At 44.0% G+C, this 17958-nt stretch overlaps 1 protein-coding gene across 3 annotated transcripts in view; it reads right to left on the reverse strand.

Annotated features, from left to right (window-relative positions):
• Positions 1-17958, reverse strand: part of ATP8A1 (ATPase phospholipid transporting 8A1) — a 210606-nt gene that overhangs the window by 173850 nt on the left and 18798 nt on the right. For all 3 annotated transcript variants that reach the window (XM_036257326.1, XM_036257318.1, XM_036257333.1), the window contains 2 exons: positions 17706-17751; positions 20-60 (listed from right to left, as the gene is read on the reverse strand). In XM_036257326.1, coding sequence (XP_036113219.1) covers positions 20-60; positions 17706-17751 — 87 coding nt within the window. The remainder of the gene's footprint in view (positions 1-19; positions 61-17705; positions 17752-17958) is intronic.

Genomic DNA, 17958 nt, shown 5'->3' on the forward strand with positions numbered 1-17958 from the left:
AATAAAAATCAATGCATACCTTTTCCCAGTGTACAATTTCCCAAGCACCATTTCTCAACACTGGAAAGAAAAAAAAGTCACATTTTAAAGAACATTTTTACTACTTATTTAAAAACCTACTTCTGATGAAATGATCATTTAAATAAATAGCTTCAAGTAAATTCATCAGTGGCAATTTTGACAGCAAGGAAATGTAAAATTATATGAAGAATAAGAAACAATCATTGTACATTTTAGATCCCACAATAACACATATCTGACAGGAGATCTCACTGGTGTTGCTGAGGACTCTCTTCAGCATCAAGGAATTATAGGGCTCAGCTGGAGGGAAAGCCACAAAAATGACATGGAAAAGGGCATGGCAAGCTTAAAAGTGTGTCAGAAGCCATAACTACTACACACACACACACACACACACACACACACACACACATATGTATATGTATCACAAACATAGAAGGAATAAAGTTCTAATTGGTTAGTAAACATTTTACACATAAACCAACAGATAAAGAATTTGCACCTTTAGGTTTATAATAGAACAAAAGCGCAAAAGTTTCCACATTCGGTTTACTGAGAAGACAGGAAAGAGGAGACTACTGTTCGGTTATGATAGACGGGTTGATGTCTCTCAGTGTTTCGTTGCTGCTTTGCAGCAGTAATGTTACTCAGTGCACTGTTTTCTCCCTACTATGTGTCTGTGCCGTAATAATGAATATACCACATGAAACAGACACTAAAAGATAAAACAAAACAAAAATAGGAAAAGTAATAATGTGAGATAGCTAGCTCAGCAGTCAGTACTTAAAAAAAAAAGGAAGGAAAAGGCTGCTCTGGCTCAGTTGGCTGAGCACGGTCCCACGCGGGTCGCAGGTCGCTGGTTTGATTCCCAGTCAGGGCACAGGCCTGGGTTGTGGGCTCACTCCTCAGCAGGGGGCGTGCAGGAGGCGGCCAATCAATGTTTCTCTTTCTCATCAATGTTTATCTCTCTCTCTCCCTTCCTCTCTTTCTAAAATCAATAAAAACTTATTTATAAAAAAGTAATAAGTCAACATTAGTCAACAAGTTATACTGATCGTAAATTCTTTGAGGGCAAGTATTTGCTTTAACACCGTATTTCCCAGAAACAATACAGTACCAGACACAGTAGTTACTCAGCAAATATTTGCAGAATGAATAATTTATGGGTACAAAAACATTAGGTTTGGGTTATTTTGAAGAAACTGAAGGAAATCACAATAATAATAATACTCTAAATGTTAAACAGCAAATCTAACATTAATTACAAAGTCTTAAAACCAGTATTACAATATAAATTATTTTAATCTAAAAATAATGTTTGTGTCTCAAAATTCCCTGAACACACAGGCTGTTACTCATTTCTTTATCTTTAGTAATTCATAGCACTCCTGGACCATACGACACTAAAATGCTTGCTAAATGAATAAATGTAATGAGTAATATCTTATAGTGAATTTTGGTGAATTTATTTCATTAATTAAAAATAATAATTCCAAGTTGAAGAGCTAAAATAAAAGTATTTCTAGTACAATAACTGTAGCTATTGAACAAGTTGAGGTTCTAATTTTTACCACGCTCATCCAGTTAGGGGTCAAAGAACTGAACCACAGGCATCTAAAACTGACCACTATATCCTAACATACAAAACTCTACTGCTTCAGTTTACCCAAACTGATCCCAGGAATAAGCCTCCTCCTCGATGTTGCTCTCAAAGTCCTAGGGTTCAGCCCTGGCCGTTTGGCTCAGCAGTTAGAGCGTCGGCCCACAGTAGAGAGTTCTGGGTTCGGTTCCTGCCAAGGGCATGTACCTCGGTTGCAGTTTGTCCCCGGTTGGGGTCATGTGGGTGGCAACCAGTCGATGTGTCTCTCTCATATCAATGTTTCTCTCTTTCTCTTCCTCTCTCTCCCCCTCCCACTCTGTCTGAAGATGAAAGCATAAATGTCCTCAGGTGAGAATAAAAAAAAAGTACTGGGGTTCACCCTGGCCGGTTTGGCTCAGCGGTTAGAAAGTCGGCCTGAGGTCCAGAGAGTCCCAGGTTCGGTTCCCGCTAAGGGTGCGTACCTCAGTTGCAGTTTGTCCCCGGCCCTGGTTGGTCATGCGGGTGGCAGCCACTCGATGTGTCCCTTTCACGTCGATGTTTCTCTCTCTCTCTCTTCCTCTCTCTCCCTCCCACTCTATCTGAACAAAAAAATGGAAAAATGTCCTCAGGTGAGGATTTAAAAAAAAAAAAAAAAAGTACTGGGATTCAAAGCATAATATTTAGAATATAAAAGCCCTGGATTAGGTGCTATCTCTTGTTGCCTAGCAGTACTTTCCTCATAATTAGTTGTTACAAAGAAGAAATGAGCACTGGGCCTTTCGATCACTTAACCCAGGGGCTACGGTATAATGAGTCTTCAAACGGGGAGCTGGCAAAGTGCTGTTCAGATCAACCATAACCAAGATGAAATGATGTTCAAAGATTTCCTAAAATTTGTATTAATTTAAATTAGGAAAAAAGTCTGTTCAACAGTATCTAGAGCTATTTATTGCCATTTATTTTCTATTGATTCAATCTCATGTTAGTAAACACTCTCCCAATTGCAATACTTAGTTTAAAAGAAGTCAGTGTCTCATATTTCTAAAATCAAGAGATGTGGCATGAAAATGAAGACTTCAGGCTTGTGGGGAAAGTCATTTCCCATGCTGTAAATGTGCCCGCCACAGGGCAATGGCCACGTCTTTCGATGGGGCTCACCACCCCATGTTCATAGTTTCCTGTTGCTCTATACCCAGCCCACTACCTTTATTTAGGGCACCTGTCAGCCTGGCTCACGTTTGTGAGACCTTCTTTTCTTAATGGGGGTATAAACGTACAGTGAAATGTATAGATCTTTAGAGTTCTGTTCAATGAGTTTTGAAAACTAAATACCTGTGAATCTACCCATCAGAACAAGATACAGAATTCCAGAAAGATTCCTCGTGCCCCTTTACAGTCCACCCCTCCAACCCCAGAGGCAAATATAAATTAGTCAGTGCAGATTAGTCTGGTATTTCATACACATTAAATCATACAATCTGTATGCATTTTTGTATTGAACTTCAATCAACATCTTTGATATTCTGCTTAAGAGATGTTTCTTTCCCCCGTTAAACAGACATGGCATAATGGTGGACAGATTTCTGGACTGAATTTATCCCAGTGACCAGTTTGCATATCTTCACACCAATCACACAATCTTGATTACTGTAACTTTATACAGTCGTGAAATGAGATAGTGTATATCCTCCTACTTTGTTCCTTTTCAAGAATGTTTTGGCTTTTTAAGTTCTTTGCATTTCCATATAAATTTCAGAATCAAATTGTCAATTCCTAAAAAAACAAAAACAACCTCCCAGGACTTTGATTGTGGGGCTCAAGTCTTTCAATTCCTAGATAAGATGTATCTCTGAATTTATTTATGCCTTCATTAATTTCTCTCAGATATGGGTTTTTTTTCTTGTTTTTTTTTGTAGTTTTTCAGCATAGAGATCTTCCATTAGATTTATTTCTTGATATTTGATCATTTTTTTTCTTATATTGTCAAAGTTTTTATGTCAATTCCATTTTTCACTTGGTCATTTGTAGTATATAGGAATGCATTAAACTTTTGCATAATGACCTTGCCATCCCACAACTTTGTCAAATTCACTCATTAATTCGAGTTGGGTTTCTTTCTTGTTGTTTTGTTGGTGGTGGTGGTGTTTTTTGTAGCAACACTTTCTAAGCAATTGAACTTCTGTTTGTTAACAATGCTGTATGATGATTTTGGACAGTTTCATTACGCTCTTACACCTGTTCACTGTTCATCTTTTTATTTTTAAACTCTTGTTATTATGCAAAAAAAAAAAAAAAAAACCTTTATAAATTGAGAATAATTTTTACTACAAAAAATGTTCTGTTGATTTTAGGACCTAACGTTCTTTCAAATTCTGCCAAATTTTTTTGCTCCCCACCACCACCAACGCAGCCCCCCTACTGTAAGCAGCCGTCACCTCCCAACGGGAAGTCTGCATTAGCCAGCAGCTTCCTGCATTCACTCTTCATCTCTTTCAAATTGAGTTTCCACTGCAATGACTATAAATGATTTCATACACGAATAATAAGTATGTATTGTGTCCATGTATGTGTATCCATATATACTTACACACAAACATACATGCACAGAATTAATTCACCCCTTGCTCAAAACTTTGTTTCAACTGGCTCCTGTTGGCTCATAAAAGAAGTCCCCACATCTACAGGGCCTGTGACGGAGCAGCTCCCGCCTGCTCCCCATTACCACCTCCTCCCATTCCTCCGCCCTCTCCCCACACTGATGCCCTTTCCTGCTTAAATCCTCCGCACGTGTCTCAGTGAATGAAACACTCTCCAGCCTCACCTAGATAACTCCGACACATTTTCCGGACGGCGGCTTTCACACCCCTTTATCAGGGGCATTTCTTCTCGACACCCACTCATTCGCCATTACCCCCAGGTGTAAACGAATCCCCTGTACTCTCCCTTCAGAGCACTTATCACAGTTTTACTACATATTTAGTGGAGAAAGTATTAATATAAGGGCTGCTTCCTCCCCCAGACGGTAAGATCTGTGACGACAGGAACCTTCTCTATTCTGCACACTGTGGTATCACCCATGTTACAAAGGTGCTCAGTAGATACTTGCGGGACGACGAGCTAGATCCACTGATGTTCTTATGTGTTCAGGACCATGTGAAGCCATAGGAACAGTCACATGGATTTACTCCAGATACAACCCTGCTCCCTGGTAAATCTCATATTAAAAATGACATTTACGTGATGTTTTTTTAAAAAAACAAAACATCTAAAAATACTCTGGCAGTTCCTCAAAAAGCTCAGCACAGAGTTACCATGTAACCCAGAGAGTCTCTTCTTAGGTATTTATCCAAGAGAACTGAAAACATATGTTTGCACAAAAACTTGTACAGAAATGTTTATTGTAGCATTATTTATAAACCAAAAAGTGGAAACAACCCAACTAATAAATGAATAAATAAAATGTAGTTTATCTATACAATAGAACATGATTCAGCCATAAGAAGGAATGAAGCACCGATGTACACTACAACATGAATAAATTCTGAAGTTATACTAAGTGAAAAAAGCCAGACACAAAAGACCAGACATTGTACATTCCATTTATAGAAAATGTCCAGAATAGAAAAATCCAGAGAGACAGAATGGAGATTAGTGGATGTCAGGGACTCGTGGAAGGGGGAATGGGGATTGACTGCTTACATATATGGGGGTTTTGGGGGCGTTGCTGAAAATATTCTGGAATTAGATAGTGGTAACAGGCACATAAGCTTGTGAATACACCGAAAACAACTGCATACTTAAAAATAATAAATCTTATGATATGTGATTACAATGTTTAAAAAAGCTACATAAAAAATATTGATGAACTAGCAAAACATTTGCTTAAAACAGATCTGTCGGTTTTATAAGTTGCCGAAACCATCCCAGTGTGAGCCGTCGGGAACGGCTCTGTAACCACTGGATGCACTATGAGTGTCGTCCGATGTCCGCTCAGCCCTTCCCCTCAACCTCCCAGCCCTTCTCTCTGCCCCCTTCCCCTAACTACACCTCTGCACTTCCTCTCTACGAACCTGCCCAACACTGTTCTCCTGGGGGCTCTCCGCCTCCACCCAACAGCACATTCTGCTCACATTCCCCACTCTCAATGCAACACTGAGGGGACCACTGGAGGATATGGCTACTGCAAAGATTTCTGTCGAAAAACTTGAAATGTATATTCGGTCGGCAACATTTTCTACCGAACCACAAACATGAATGTTCCGTTTGTAACATGTCAGACAGAGGTATGTAAAGAAGGGCTCGCATCCTCTCCTCTCCGCCTCTCACGCCACCTTCTCCAGGTAAGCAATACAAACGGCGCATCCTCACACACCTTTCTCTTTTTAAAAAAAACCTTTTTTTCTTTATTGTTTAGAGAGAGAGGAAGGGAAAGGGAGAGAGACGGAAACATCAATGAGAGAGAACATCGACTGGCCGCCTCCTGCACGGCCCCACTGGGGATCAGGCCCACAACCTGGGCATGTGCCCTGACCAGGAACTGAACTGGCGACCTCTTGGTGCGTGGGTCGAGGCTCAACCACTGAGCCACACCAGCTGGGCCTCATACACCTTTCTCTAGACAAACATGCATGTAACCACTTTTTTTCTTTCCTTTGTAAAATTTCTCTGTAATTTGGTTTTCTACTTAGCATATATGCTTCCAGGACAAAGCACAGAGGCCTAACTAATATTATTTTATTTATTTAATCCTCACCAGAGGACATTTTTGCATTTATATTCAGATAGAGCAGGAGGGATAGAGGTGAGGAAGACAGAGAGAGAAACTTCGATGTGAGAGAGACATATCGGCTGGTTGTCACCCACACGACCCCAACAGGGGCCCAAGACAAACCGCAACCGAGGCCCATGCCCTTAGCGGGAACCGAACCCGGGACTCTCTGGTCCATGGGCTGACACTCTAACTGCTGAGCCAAACTGGCCAGGGAACCTAACTAATTTTTGAAAAATCACCCACAGCATCGTGCATCCACTGCAACGGGTGGGGGAGCTGAATGGAGTCGCTGGAATGCACCCCAGAAGCATTCACACGAAGCTGTACCCAAAGCGGAGGACACGCGGCAGCAGGGGAATGAAGGCCAGGCAAGCATCAGGAGCCTGGGGAACTCCAGCCATGGTTCCCGGGGTCCCTTCTCACTCAGCTACAACCTGGGTGGTGAGCCTCCACTACCTTACAATACATCTTAATATTGGGCAGCCTGGGAAGAAACTTCCATGGGGTATTTCATACCCCTTAGTCAATAAGCCAAGCCAGACTGTGTAGTATGTTAAACTGGGTAAGCCAGCAATCTACATACATCCTTAAATCAAGTCCAGGAGTTGGTCTGGGGTGTCTCCAGGGGAGTGTCGAACCCCACAGAGCACGTTATAAATCACCACCTGGCCTGGTCCATGTGGACCTCATCGCGGCCGAGCTCAGCATCGCCCTCGCGGCGGCCCAGGGCTAAGCGGTGCTGTTCCAGGCCCGCTGTAAAACAGCTCCGCCCCCCACACTGCCGTATCTCAGAGCATTCCACCTCTCGACGGAAACCCTGACTTCCACCGTTTTCACCACCGCAGAACACACTGAAATGTTCTGAGATGACTGTATTACACGGGAGAGGAACTCTGCTGGATCTGGGGTGGGCAGTTAGGCGGACAAGGGCAGAGCAAGGACAATGGGCCAGGTTACAGAAGATCACCAGACGAAAAGTCCTGGGTGCCTAGCCAGGGACAACTGTAGAGTGGAGCCTTACCCCCAGGGTGACCTTTTCTCCCCTAGCAAGTCACTAGGTGTAGCCCCCCTGACCTTTCCTCCCTAGAGACAACATCTAGGCCTTCGTTACATTTCAGCCTCAGGCCCAGAAGAGCAGCAAAACCAGACAAGTGACCCCGTGACTGACCTCAGGACCCTCTGCCCTGGAGCCAACCAATCCATCAGTGGAGAACCCATCCTGAAAGGACACACCTGGAAAACTGAGATCATCCCGAGACCTCCCCCCAAATCTCCACCCTTAAAACCCTGAGGACAGAGGACCCACTGGGCTCTCCCTTCCTCCTAACCCTTCTCATCCCCCAGGCTGTCACCTTTAACTGCCTCACTCCTAAGATCTAAGGGCCCTTCTTTGGCCTTTGTAACATGTTTCCTAAGCCATTTCGTCTACCACTCACTACTTCTACCTCCGTAATTTTCTAAATCAATGTTCTCTTATAGTTTGAGTCTTGACTCTGAATTCTTTCCTAGCCAGAACTCAAGTACTGACATTGCTGAACCCAGGTCCAGTCTGACCCCACTGGGTTTAACACCTGGTGCTGTTCTCGCCACCCACAACACTGCTGAGTTGGACTACTACTGAAGCAGAGTAACATTTGTTTGAATGGACTACAGACACTTGCTACTCAACATCTGGTCCAGGGACCTGCAGTCAGCATCACCTGGAGGCTTGTTAGACCCGAAGGTATGTTTCTCTCCATCCATGCATCTCTTTTGTTCTTGAAATGCAAAACCAAACACTGAAATAGGATAGAGAACAATACAGATCTGTTGAAGTTCAAAATCAGCTCACAGTATTCCCTGGCAGGTTTTGCTCAGTGGTTAGAGCATCAGCCCGCAGACCAAAGGGCCTTGGGTTTGATTCTTGGTCAAGAGCACATGCCTAATCCTGGCCCTGCCTGGTTGGTGCTGTGCAGGAGGCAGCCAATTCGATGTCTCTTTCATATTGATGTTTCTCTCTCTCTCCCTCTCTGTCTCTCCCTCCTTCCCTCTCTCTCCCTCCCTCCCTCCTTTCCTTCCACTCTCTCTAAAAATCAATGGAAAAATATCCTCAGGTAAGGATTAACAACAACAACAACAAAAAATCACCTCACAACATATAACAGCTTTCTGTACAAACCAAGGCTTGCATACTGGTCTAAGATAAAAGTCATTCAGATAATTCACTGTTGTGTTTACTTCGGAACAGGTTCCTAAACAACCAGCTGTAGAACAATGAAAATAAACAGTCTCCCATGTATGATGCTGCTGAACTGAAACAGCAGCCTGGTTATTTTTAATCACTGACCTCCTCTGACCCAGCCCAACCCAGTTAAAGGGAAGCAAGTAATGGTGCTGGGTCCGCTGCTGAGCTTTTAGCTTTCTTGAGCCAAAAGTAGATTGATTTTATATCTTCAGAGTATAAGAGTTCAAGCAGGTGAGCCCTGGAGGTGACTAGTGATACCTGGTGAAGGAGAGTGAGAGCAAGCTGTGACTGAATGATCAGAATGGCCCTGGTCAGTGTGGCTCAAATGGTAGAGCATCACCCCATGCACCAAGAGGTTTGATTCCCAGCCAGGGCACATGCTCAGGCTGCAGGCATGGGCCCAGTAGGAGATGTACGGGAGGCAGCCACTTGATGGTTCTTGCTCATCGGTGCTTCTCTCTCTCTCTGTCTCCCTCTAAAATCAATAAAAACATGTATTTTGAAAAAAAGAATAATGAGAATGGCCTGCCTTTTGGTGTTTTAACAGCACATTCTTTAAAACAGAAAACTCCTCCACCTTTTCCCAGTTCTAGCCAAACACACCTGCTCTAGTTTCCATATGTCTAATTAGTCTGCCAGTCTGCAAGGGAGAGCTCAGACTCTAAACAAATACCTCAGATATAACCTGACTTTACTTTAGCAGGATGCTACTGAACAGCTTTGTTGTAGTGGGTTTCTTTTTTGAAATGAAAACATTCTGTTCCTGGTTGGGAATTCCCTAATGAAAGGCTCTGCAGAGGCTGGCAGTCTCAGGACGCAATCAAAACGTACACAGGTGGAGGTGCTCACTTCACGTCTAACACAGGCTTCACCGCAATCAAAACAGTCTATCACTGGGGCCATTACCGAAGCTCACTGGGGTGCCACTCTTGGGCAATCAAGCCACTTTCTGAAGTGGGTTACAAGAGGCAAGATATCCTACAGGACAATGGCACTACCAATGTTACAGAGGACAGGGAAACCACAGAAAAGGTAGTATGATCCTGATACTGTTATATTTAGCTAGTTCTTAATTATAAGACAGGAGCAAAGGGGAACACCAGACATCATAGCAATGTCGTTTGGGCACCTTCACCAGGAAGCTGCAACTGTGCACTCCCCAGGGAGGGAAGGGATCCCACAAAGGGAAGACAGACGCATGCCCAGTAAAGCTGGGTGACACAGGGAAGGTACTTGCCTGTCAGTCAAACCTGGGGACAGAGATGGCTGGCCAGAGTGGGCGGAGCCACTGCAAGCCCTAGAAAGTGTGCGAATACATAATCTCCTAAACAAAGCGGCAGGCTCTCTTCACTCTCCTGAGCTCTTGCCATTCGCCCGTGTTTCCTCCCCAGCCGCGTGGACCTGTGGACCCACTTGCAATGGACTGACAGACTGCAGCGGGGAAACGCAAATGAACGAGCCTGATCTACTGGACTGGCAGACGTGGAAAGGACATTCCCGACACTGGCTCTGATTTTAGCCCTGCTAAAGGCACAATGGGTCTTCCTCCTTGGTGGGATTAAGGGAAACGAAACCTCGGAAACTCAGGGGTTTGATTCCACAGAAATGAAGATTTCTACAATACTGCACCCTCCCATGCCAGCCTCAGAAAATTATTTTTCTCATGATATCACAAGAAATGCACCCCCACTAGCAACTGGAGAGAGGAGGGCCTCTCCCTCTGGTGACAGCGAGCACCGAAAGGGACTGAGCGCACCGAGGAGAGTGCAGCCGGGACTGCTTCTGGGCAAGGACAGATGGAAACAGCAGGCCCCTATTACAGCGTCAGCTCATTCACCACGGAGACGCTTCCTTCCAGAGACAATGTCAAGGCAATTGCCGCAGTGGGGCAGAGACCGACACTGCACAGAGGTCTCCTGTGAAAACTAGCCTGCAGAGGTCGAACTGAACAGGATCTGCCCTGAGTCTATTGATGCAAAGGGCAAAGGCAACTTCCTAAACTCCCTCTCGTCCATATTCTACATATAGGTATCTAGTTAGGTGACACTACTTCTATCAGTCCACTTATAAACCTTTTCCCAGTGGCCCTCACCATGCAAGGCCCACGCAAACACTAGGGGTGAGTCCCAGCGAGCTGTTTGAGAACCAGTGAGTTGATGTGATTGGAACACAAGGGTAAGCCATCACCTTTCCTTAGAAATGTTCTTCCTCAACCTGCTCATCACAAAGTCATGAATCACTGACCTTTTCCTTTGTTTCACTGATAAATTTCTTGAAAGAAAAACCTCCCTCCACTGCCTCACCAATCAACCATTCCCCCGTTCCTCGCACTGGGCTTCAGTTTCCACAGCTCCACAACCGCCTTCCGGTTAAACGCCGGAACTCCCGCCCTGGTCGGTGTCCTCGGTTGGCTGGGCATGGTCCCACGCGCCAAAAGGTTGCTGGTTCGACTTGTAGGCAGGGCACATGCCTGGCTTTGCAGGCTTGATGAAATGTTACTTCTGAAATGCTGGATTTAGTGGGAGCTGCAGTCTTGGTCCTCTTTTAATTTAGCAGCATTTGGTTTCTCCTCCTTTGGTCTCTCATCCAGTTGGATCCATCCACTGTGTATTTCCCCTTGGCTTCTCATCATCGTTGCTCCGGTCCCTCCTCTCTAATTACATAGCTTTCACATTCTTCTTTCAAAGGTACAACTGGGAACCTAGCCACACCCTTCAGTAATTCTCTCCAAATTCTTCACCCTGGTTTTCAAAAGCCTACAAAATATGACCCGAACTAGGCCTTCCCATCCCTGCCCATTGCTCCTTGACATATATCCTGTGCTTTGGTCAAAACAGAGTATTTTTTCTTCCCAGAATGTATCTCCTGCCTTCCCACTTCCTTCTGGATCACCCACTGCTACCCCCCACCCCCAACAGCTTTGCTTACTGAAATTCCACCGGTCCTTCGAGAACCTCGAAAATAAACTTTCTGAATCTCCACTTCTCTCATTTGGCCCTTACGAGTTTCCTTATGTTGCATGAAATATGAGTGAGCTACCTTTCCTACCAGACTATAATTTCCTATAAGGCAAGAACGAAGACTGCTTTCTTTCTAAATTTCCTGCACTGGATCTTACACAAGGTAGATTTCAGTAAATAATTACTGAAATGAAGTAACAAATGTTCTAACTTTGAATCACACCTGTTTTTCTTCTCTCACTTTAACTATGTCCTTACATTTCTTCAGTGGGTTGTGCTCGCCTGTGTGCAACTTTTATTTATAGGACAAATGAAAACCAATCTGGGGTTTTATTTTCCCATAAATAAATACCTTCTCTCCATCCACAGCTACTGTTGAAAATATCTAACCAGTTCAATTGAAATAATCCTAAAATCTTTGAAATAATTTGAAAATACTAATCTTACAGGTGTCTGAAATTATTTAGGCCATATATGTATAGTTTTTTAAAAATTTTTTTCCTTTATTGATTTTAGAGAGAGAGGAAGTAAGAGAGAGAGACAGAAACATGGATAAGAGAGAACACTGATTGGCTGCCTCCCGTATGCCCCCCACTGGGGCTCGGGCCCACAGCCTGGGCCTGTGTCCTGCCCGGGAATTGAACTGGCGACCTCTTGATGCATGGGGTCGACACTCAACCTCTGAGCCACACCGGCTGGACTGTGCACAGTTTTTAAGCCCAATTTTTAAGATGGAAACCAGTATTTTTAAATAACTATTCATAATTGAGTTGGTGTACCCGTGGCAGAGGGCTGGTTCAGGACCACTGGACGCCTCAGAAGCGGAGACACCCCCAGGGAGGCGAACAGGGCGGGACACTCGCTGTTTCAATAAGCCAAGAAAGTGCTGCTACTTTAAGGCCCTTCAAATAATACCCTGGCTCCTCTGTACAGCAATGGACCGAACAGGAACCAGATGGCCTCAGCTCTGTGAGGCCACTTCAGGCTGACGACCTAAAACATATTCCACCCAGACCCACTCAACCCCTTTCTCACTGAGGACGGGAAAGGTGCAGTGGCTGCCAGGGGGGAGAAGCAACCTTGTGCCCTGCGGGGAAGCAGCCCGAGTGCCTGTCAGCCGCCGCCAACTTCATTCTTCTTTTTTAAAGGCTGGAAAGAGGTGGGAATGAGACCCATTATTTTTAGCTATGTGCCTAGCGGAAAAGAATTTCATGATGTCTTTTCCTCAATTAAATTAAAACAGAAAAGTTGCTTCATTAAATAAAGCCTTATTCTTAGTGTAAGGCCAACTGTCAAACGACAGCAAGGAAAGATGGTGCTACACACTCTAATTGCAGGAAGGGTGGCCTGGTTCAACCGCAGCACCAGACCAGGTGGTCGGAGGGCCGTCGGACGCACGGCCGGGGCTCTGCCACATTCTCACCTGCACTAGGTACACAGCGTCCTTCCGGGAGTACACCCAAACCCGGGATTGCACAGAAGCAAATCTATTGCATTAGGGGGCATTTTTAATTCTCCCAAATAGCTTTCTTTTGCCTGTACGTGAACCCCATCCTTTCCCAGGCCCCATACTGTGACTGTATGTGAAACTCTCATTTCCCTTGAAATACTGGCATACTAGCCAGAGTAGCATTTCATAAAAAACAGAAGCACATTTTTACAATTTTTTTTTTATCCTCACCCGAGGGCATTTTTTGCATTTATCTTCAGATAGAACAGGAGGAAGAGAGGGAAGAAGAGAGAGAGAGAAACATCGATGTGAGAGAGACACGTTGGCTGGTTGCCGCCCACACAGCCCCAGGGCTGGGGACAAACCAACCGAGGTACATGCCCTTAGAGGGGACCACCTGGGACCCTCCAGTCCTCGGGCGATGCTCTAACAGCTGAGCCAAACCGGCCAGGGCACATTTTTACAATTTAAAAAGAGAACCAGCTCAACCACAATCAACCTATATGGGGACTGACTTCAATGTACATATTACACTAATCATTATAAATTTATAACTTACATATGCCTGCAGAATGAAATCGGGCAGAACAACTAGTTTGGGGCAAACAACGAGTGACTGGGGAGGGTGGTACGTCAAATACTGGCACTCCGAATAGTAAGCGAAGAGTCGGAGAAAACGAAGGTAGGTTTAGATGCGAGGAAGCCCGGGCATTCTGAATGTGGCAGTGCTCTGGGCTCCGGATAACGGAGCTGGTAAGTGGACACGGTACGGCGCGTAATCACTTCCACAGAGACGGTACGGAGGTGGCTACATCTCCTGCCACACTAGTGTTTCATCAGTGCTTGAGAAGCAGTCTGGGACTCAGTGTTATGAAAACACTGCTTTTCTTCTTGCTCACACCCCACATAATGGATTTTCAAGATTCCTTTCATGTCTGGTTTCTTCCTTCGTTATCTGTACTCAAGCACCTGTGGGGAGCGTGGCTCACTCACCGGTTCGTTTGCCATGCACACATATACTGCCTGCTCGGGCAGCCCTGGACCAGGGCCGTGGGGACCCGGAGACCAGTCCGAGGCAGGCCCGCCCTCTGCTCCGCTGCCACCGACACCAGCACACGACGAAAGGAGCAAGGACAGCTGGTCACGGCTCCCTGGGAGGAGTGGCCCCCGTAGCTCATGAAGACTCACTCATACTCCCTGGAATTCTGAGCATCAGTTTTCTCTGCCCTCTCTCAACAGCTATGTCCTCAGAGAACAACATAACATTTTGAATTTGCCAGTTCATTGAACCATCTACCTAACCAACTTATATATATCTCCAGGAGAAGAAATGGCTTGTTTTCAAAAGCGCTGATAATACGCTAAAACGTAAAGTTTACAAAGTCCTGAGTTGGGTAGAAAATATGATCCCTGACGGAGTGCATTAATTGGTGGAAATGAGGCATCAGACAGGTACCAGTCTATAGTTACATGATTACAAATGTTGGACATGAAATTATGAATTTTTATTTCTGAAGTTGTTAGTGAATGACAGAAAAAAGTCACTCTAGTGCCTCAATGCAAAATAAGGAGAGAAAATATTCATTTCTCCAAGAATATAGAAGGGTTACTCTTTGAATCTGAGGGAAAGGTGTCCTTTGACACATTACCTGGTCTTGGTAAACATTTAGAAATTGAAATTTTAAGTTTAATACTTAAGTTTAATATTTATCAAGAATTAATTATCTGTCAAAAATATTCACTTCCCACTCCTGCCTCAATTCGGCAAAGCAAATCCAATTTCACTCTGGTTTAATGACAACAGATGGCTTTCATATTAAACAATGTGAGTTATGTGATGGCAAACAGTATCCTTCACAAACATTTCTGTTATCTTTTATCAACTGCAAAATCTGAAAGATGATCGACACTCGAACTAGACAAAGTAGGAAAAAAAGGGGACGATCTCTGAGAAGCCAGTTTCAACGACCAAACTGAAAGCCACAGTTTCTTACATATGGGATTACCAAGTATTCTGCTAAAATGGTTTTAATAGCTGTTAAGCCCCAATATTTTATTTTTGACATGAACTTTATACATATCTATTTTAGAAGCCTTCCCTCTCACTTGCCTATTCTTTTTTTAATCCTTACCTGAGAATATGTGTGTTGTTTTTTTTCTATTATTGATTTTAGAGATAGAGGGAAGGAAAGTGGGAAGGAGGAGGAAAAGAGGGGGAGAGGGGGAGAGAGGAGAGAGGAAAGAGAGAAGGAGAGAGAGAGGAGAGAGAGAGAGAGGAGAGAGAGAGGAGAGAGAGAGAGGAGAGAGAGAGAGGAGGGAGAGAGAGGAGGGAGAGAGAGGAGGGAGAGAGAGGAGGGAGAGAGAGGAGAGAGAGAGAGAGGAGAGGAAAGAGAGAGAGGAAAGAGAGAGAGAGGAGGGAGAGAGAGGAGGGAGAGAGAGAGGAGAGAGACAGGAGAGAGGGAGAGGAGAGAGGGAGAGGAGAGAGGGAGAGGAGAGAGAGGGAGAGGAGAGAGAGGGAGAGAGGAGAGAGAGAGAGAGAGAGAGAGAGAGAGAGAGAGAGAGAGAGAACCATCCACCAGTTGCCTCCCATACATGCCCCAACCAGGGATTTAACTGGCAACCCACTTTTTTTTCTGGCGTATGAGACAATGCTCCAACTGACTGAGCCACCCAGCCAGGGCTCACTTTTAGCTACAGAGCTAATTGTATTAATCCAGGGTGAAGTGATGAACCAAAAATGATAACCTTGAAAGAATATTTTCTATGAATAATAGACAAAAGGGAGTTATTTTTGGAAGTAGGTAACTACCCAGAAAATCACAGATCATATTAGTTCAAGGTGTGGTGCCTAAAATAATCATACCTGTGACAGTTACTCATTTTTTTTTTTTTTGGTTGTACGTGCCCCCTAGCAGGAACCAAACCTGGGACTCTCTGGTCCGCAGGCCGACGCTCAACCGCTGAGCCAAACTGGCCAGGGAGAGAGCTACTCTTTAACTGTACAATGACTTCTTGGGCCAAGGCTTGGAAATAAATAACGGCCCATCCCTGAGGATCAGAGCTCTCTGCTGCAAGATCCATTACATACTGAAAAAATAATTACGTGTTATTGGCTGAAAAGCAGTTACTGAATGCAAAAACTTTATATTGACAAAAATGCAGTCCCTGAAACATCTGAGTTTTTCCCTTTCAATTCCTGTGCCTTTCCCTCCCCACCTTCCTGGAGTAACTTTGTTCCCAGACTTCTGATAGCCTCCTACTCCAATCTGTTCTGCTCCCCGTATCTAATCTGCATGTTCATCCTGTCTATTTTTGGCTGCAAACTGTCAACAGCTCGTCAGTATACATGAAAAAATTTGGAATCCCTTGGCTTGGCATCCAAAGCCCTATAACATCTGACCCTGGCCTACCTCTTCCATCATGTGTTAGCTGCATGATATGCATCTCCTTCTTCATCTGATACTCTGATAATGGTGGTTCAACAAAGCAATTCAACAGCCTTCTGCATCTCTCTTCAGGATAACCTCTCCTCCACTCTCACTCAGTCCACAGGCAACACTTCCCCACGTGCCTCTGCTCAATGATGTGTCCCCAAAATTCAAGATGTAGCTCAAGTTACCTCAACAATTTCCCCTCCTTCTTCAATTACGTAGCATTTGACATAGGAGCATCATTTGCCACCAAAATCTAGACAGACACCGAGATCATGTAATCCAAGTCCTTCGTTTTCCACACAAAATCATCTTTTACTCTGTGCTTTTACATAGTTCCCATCTTATATTTCTCATATGTCCCATAGGTTATAATATAATGTAAATATTTTGTTAACTTACTAGATGACACTTTAATAACTGTGGCTTCCTCAAATGAATAAAAAAATCAGATGATCCCTTTGGTGGAACGAGGTAAGAGAAGCAGGGCATTTTGACAGGGTCCCATGAAAATCACAGCAGTATAAAAACACTGTTTTTAATCACCAGCTAATTTTGGCAGACATGCCTGGTCCTCAACACATCAGGGCATTTCAGAGAGAGAGAAACAACACTCTCAGATGGGGCAAACCCAGGGATGGAACTCGATGTCTGTTTTGCATGTTCCTGGGTAGTTCTTAAAATTCTGAGAGCATAATGGTCTATTTGCTGGTGTTGACGCTCCTTTTGTTTTGGGCTGCATCAAAGTGAGACCACACAACAAAAGAGCCATGTCAAAACGCCACGCACTTCCCAGAAGCTGGCCTGGTTTTAATAACTTTATTTATTTCTGCAGCATCTATCACCGCACGTACAGCATAATCTAAGTGCTCCCAACATGCCTCTTCCCCAAGCAATATCACATCTGATTATTTTCTATAAATCTTTTCTGGAGTGGTATCTATAGATCACAAACAAAATAATGACATTTTGCAGCATTTAATACTGTCAAAACCACTGCAGATTTTATGGGCAGTTCTTCAGAGTACATTGCTATGAGGTACTTAAATATATTAAAAATGTTACTTTTCAGAAGTATATGACCACAGTAAATCACATTAATGCGAATTTAGGTGTCATGCTAATAAATGCTACTAAGCAAGAATCTACCCTGGAATAAAAACTTGAGAGATAAATAGTATTTTCAATTGAGTTACATTTAACTGAAGTGGTTATTTCTATTAGTATGAGTGTATTTGAGATACAAGAAATAAACGGTAAAAGTCCTACCTTGTGTCTGTTTCTTGTTCACGGCATTATCAGCTTTATGTCGCTTCTAAAGTTTAAAAGCAAAAACAAAAACTGTAAATGAGATGAATAACACAAAAGAGCACCTATAACAAAAGAGATTTCTTTAACTTATTTTCACACCCATGTCAATGCTCAAAGAATGCCCTGGGGGGATGGGAAGTCTGAGGGTGTTCGGGACTAAGAGGGAGAGCAATCCACAGCATCTTCTGCGGTCGTCCTGGTCGTCCTTTCC

Source organism: Molossus molossus, unplaced genomic scaffold (assembly GCF_014108415.1).
Source record: "Molossus molossus isolate mMolMol1 unplaced genomic scaffold, mMolMol1.p scaffold_m16_p_1, whole genome shotgun sequence".
NCBI classification, from domain to species: Eukaryota; Metazoa; Chordata; class Mammalia; order Chiroptera; family Molossidae; genus Molossus; species Molossus molossus.